General features: G+C 41.4%; 1 protein-coding gene across 1 annotated transcript; it reads right to left on the bottom strand.

Moving 5' to 3' along the window:
- Positions 1 to 574: 574 nt before the first annotated feature.
- On the bottom strand, positions 575 to 2906 carry LOC131448233 (dual specificity phosphatase 29-like). The gene is made up of 4 exons (XM_058620512.1): positions 2751 to 2906; positions 2396 to 2609; positions 1721 to 1944; positions 575 to 1088 (listed from the first exon to the last, which is right to left on the bottom strand). The coding sequence occupies exons 2-4, from the start codon at positions 2569 to 2571 to the stop codon at positions 877 to 879; spliced, it is 612 nt and encodes a 203-aa protein (XP_058476495.1). The 5' UTR covers positions 2572 to 2609; positions 2751 to 2906; the 3' UTR covers positions 575 to 876.
- Between the last annotated feature and the right edge of the window lie 1547 nt (positions 2907 to 4453).

Below are 4453 nucleotides of genomic sequence, written 5' to 3'. Positions count from 1 at the left end.
CTTGGATTGTTCTCCATTAATTTGAAACGATCGAGTGACCTGAGGCATGTCACAGAATGAGAATGTGTTTGTGTTGAACCAGGCAGATGTTTACTTGGCAGAAAAAGTATTTTAAAATAAAAAAAAAAACTTTTGAGCTTGACTGCTCTGAGACTTGATTAAGTTGTCACTTTCTAACCGTAATTTGACTTGAAACCTCAAAGTAAAAGTCACTAACGCCAAGCTTTTTACCAAGTAAAATCCTAATAAGATCTAAATGGAAAACAAAATCAAATGGAACAGCAGCAATTATCTGAAAAACATGCTTTTTTTTTTTATTTGCATTTTTGCTGATTTGTACTTGACATCATCTAAGAGAGCATTTGAACTGGCAAACCTGAAACTTGAAGGTCCAGTGTGTCTACCTTCTAATAGCTTGAAAAGGAGAATTGTTTGGTTTTCATAGCCTTACTTAGGCAAGGGCTTTGCTTTACTGAGGCCGCCATTTTGTGCCACCACTCCCGGCCACTGATTGGTCACAGAGTGCCGTCACTGGGTCACAGAGTGTCACTGGAAGAGTCATAAGTGCGACGTCTGACACAAGAATCAAAGCGAACTGTAGATCAGTTCAACTGACTTTAAAATCCCAAAAATATGCGTTAATATCCAACATTTAGCTAGGAAATGTTTAGTCTGAGATTCCAATTAGGATTGTCATGAATGACTTGAGGGTTAAAACTAAGGGAATTTAGCACTAGCAGGCTGCACTTTGATGTTGACCCTCCACTCAGAGTTCCACCCCCAAAACTCAGTTGCTTTTGGTGTCCCTTCGTCAGACTTCTCATGAATGAATTAGTGATTTAACTCAAAACTTCTGATCTGAGGCTGGACCTGAGGTCATCTCCGCTCTGTGGCGTCTCTCTCCTCCTGGAGTCGCATGTCCAGCTCTCTCAGCTGTTTCAGGAAGCCCCAGTTTGGGATGATCCGCCTGTGGTTTTTCACGTGCTCGATGGCGTCCACCACCGTCATGTTCTCACAGATCATTAGGTAGGCGAGGAAAAGTGTGGCGGAGCGACTCCTTCCCATCACACAGTGCACCAGCAGTTTATCTGAAGACAGGTCACAGGGAGTTTGGTCAATTTAAATTGTCCAGTCACCCAAATTCCAACCTCATTATACGTGTGGCATGTGACCAAGCAGAAAATTCACTTTTCATTTTGCTGGGGTTTTGAGAGGAAAACTGAGATCTGCTGCCAAATTAAATTTTAGTCCCCAAAGTAACAAAGAGTCTGACAATACTCAGACTTCCCAGACTTTCACACTCCCCATGAAAACAATATGTATTAAACTGGATCTATAAAAAAAAACTTTCAGAGCAAAGTCTGTACATAATCCCTTGAAGTTGTTCTTGAAAAAGATGAATTGATCTGGAGTTTTTCAAATGTAGTTTTTCATTTCTTTGAGCTTCACAAAGCAAAATCCCCCTTTGTTATTGACAAAAGGCAAATATAATGAAAAACACAAAGTTCTTCCAACCCAAACTTTATACGACTATCTCAGGTGGATCAAAATTAATCTGCGCTTCATATCGCGTTGGAAAATGCTATTACATTGTTCGTGTTTTCCCCGTCTATATTGTGGAGGATGTTCTGGTGCAAACATCGAAGTTCCCATTGATTAAAAACCCAACGATCAAGACTCCAAATCACAGCCACTTCTCTGATATTGGTTGTCGTCTTACTCTGAGGGTTTTTCAGTGTTTCTTCAATAAAGTGGGCCGCAGAGAAGAAATACTGGCTCAGGTCAAACGTCGCCACGTCCTCTGCCACCACGCCGTAGTAGACGACGTCCATGTCGCTGTAGTAGCCGGCGCCGGTGTCCACGTTGTTCCACGTCCCCTCTGCGGCGTTCAGGATGTGCGTGATCCCAAACCTTTTCAGAGTGTACTTGTCCTTTGCCGTCTCCCTGCAAAGAGGACGCAACAGTCGAAACTCTGTCAGAGTTATACATAAAGTGCGATGACTCAAACTTATTCGCATTTTTTCATTTGGCACATGGCGGAGTAGTGGCTTGTACTCTTGCCTCACAGCAAGAAGGTCACCAGTCTGAATCCCGATTAAACTTTCGTTCTCCAGTTTTACATTTCTGAAAGCTGAAGGTTTTTTTTTTTACCTTCCCTCAAACAACAAATACACACAAATAAAACAAATAATTTCACATTACGTTTGCAGTTGACAGCTAATGTATTACATTTTTGGGGGTTATTAAATTACAAGGTGCAGATTTTTATTACATTTATGAATAATTGCATTTGTGGGCTGTTACGTGGTTGGTGTGTGATACAGAAGCGGGTGCCAATGATATTTGAATTCTCTCATGTTTTATCCACTTCTGTCACGTCATGCATTTCACTTACTCGTCCCCGATGTAAACATGAGGCCAGACCTCATTGACATGAGTATAAACTACAATCCCACGGTTGAGGATTTTCTCCAGCTCGTAGCCCCCAGGTGTGACATATTCATCCACCGGACTGGATTCTGCCTTTGTAACATTAATCTTGGTGCCAGTCTTTGACTTGTGAGAAGCCATTTTGTCACCGCGGCTCCTTTTCACACATGATTGATGAGCTTAAGGGGAAAAAGAAACACCACACTTGTTGTTGTTGTTTTTTCCCCCTCCCTCTCCTCCACTTTTCTACCTCTCCAAACGTGAAACACAATACATTTGTGGGTTAATGTTTTTGCGCATCAATATTCAGCAGCACTCACCAAAGAGATTGAAGCCTGTTTTTTTCCCCCTCCTTCACATTTTTTTTGTTCTGTTTTTGTCAGTCTCACAGCTTGTTGTGTAGCAGTCCTGAAAGGCAGAACATGGTTTGGTTTAATTCTGGCAGCCTTGAGTCAGTGCAATGATTGTATAACCACTTGCTCTGTGACGGGCATCGAATGCAGGGGATATTTTTAGGGCTGTGATGTGGCAGGCCCCTGACCTTAGCTGCCATGTTCCCTGCCTGTGAGGGAAAACTTCCACCCAGTCAGTGCCTGCCATCCCCTCCTTAACACACAACTTTAATCTGTGCTGCTGGCAGGAATCAGTGCTTATCCAAACTTTGCATTTGCCAAAGGACGCCCATATTCACTGGAGTGAACAGGGCTCTTGGAGTTTGTTGCACAGCTGCACGAGCAACATCCGTACAACATGTCAGTCTCTCTTAGCCTCCCTGCGTATCAGCAGACGTGGGGAGAAACCATGTAAGTGCTGCTTCACAACACCCGTTAAGGATGTTCTGCATCTTCTGGAGCCTCCCGGGGGCCAAAAGAGAAGCGAAATGTGTCAGACTGTTAGACAGATGAGCTTTTTCACAGGATGGCACATGTCTTTGATTCCTCCCATTATTTGATATGCACGGTCCATTCAGTCATCTAAATGCAAGCCCCTAAAGTGAGAGTGTGTTGTAGAATGGCTGGATGAAGCTGCTAACATGTCAGACAGAGTTTTCACACCATCAGCCTCCTTTATTTTTCCCTCATATCTTCATACTCTGCCATCATTCATTCTGACAGTGAAATCATTAAACCTGTGATATCCAATTCCTTTTATTTTGACAGCATCTCTCTCACTCTCTGTCTCCCACTGTGCTCTGGAGAGCATCTCTTATTAAGATGGCTTCAGCGTTTCATCTCTTTTTCAAAGTCTGACCTGAATCTGTACACACGCTCAGAAGCATGCTGGCATATTTTTGTCATCTTGTATCAAGCCTCTTTAGACATCACAGCTGTAACTGTACGACGCTGGATGGCGGCAGTTAAGATGCAGTGTTTTGAGAATAAATAGGCGTAGCATTGTTTATTTATAGCCAAACACTGTCTTTGTGTTACTCAAGTACAGCGGGCCTTTTGGCAGCTGTGCTACATTTGTTTTAACAGTCGCTGCAATATTCATAGTGATGTGTGTTACACATAAGCTTAAAGGGCTGTTCCACTATTTATAACTCCTCGAGTACATTTCATATCCATATTCCATGAATTTTTTCCAAACATTTACGCAGCTATAGATTAAAAAAAGAAGAAGTATGAAGTATTGAAGTATCGGATCCTCAGTTTACCTTTGAATCAAGTCTTTGAAGAAAAAGTCAGGTCAGGACACAAGTGTGATAAAAGTACAAGGTAGTTTCAGGTAGTGCAAGAAAAGTCTATCTATCTATCTATCTATCTATCTATCTATCTATCTATCTATCCATCTATCCATCTATCTATCTATCTATCTATCTATCTATCTACCTATCTACCTATCTATCTATCTATCTATCTATCTATCTATCGACCGACAGAAAAGACAACAGTTAATAAAGGTAAGACAATCAAATATATAATATAAAATAGTATTAAACCATAATATTACGATACAAAATAAAATGAATCTACAAAAATAAAGGTTTGTCTCAACTTCCTGTCAGTAATTCCACTTCCTA

Source organism: Solea solea, chromosome 21, assembly GCF_958295425.1.
Source record: "Solea solea chromosome 21, fSolSol10.1, whole genome shotgun sequence".
Classification (NCBI taxonomy): domain Eukaryota; kingdom Metazoa; phylum Chordata; class Actinopteri; order Pleuronectiformes; family Soleidae; genus Solea; species Solea solea.
This window is presented reverse-complemented; position numbering and strand designations above follow the sequence as displayed.

Excerpts from the sequence above, each read along its gene's own strand:
- LOC131448233 (XM_058620512.1), bottom strand. The coding sequence starts at position 2,571 with ATGGCTTCTCACAAGTCAAAGACTGGCACCAAGATTAATGTTACAAAG. Across the intron at positions 1,945-2,395 it reads CATGTTTACATCGGGGACGA|GGAGACGGCAAAGGACAAGT; the intron begins GTAAGTGAAATG and ends TCCTCTTTGCAG. Across the intron at positions 1,089-1,720 it reads AACACTGAAAAACCCTCAGA|ATAAACTGCTGGTGCACTGT; the intron begins GTAAGACGACAA and ends ACCTGTCTTCAG.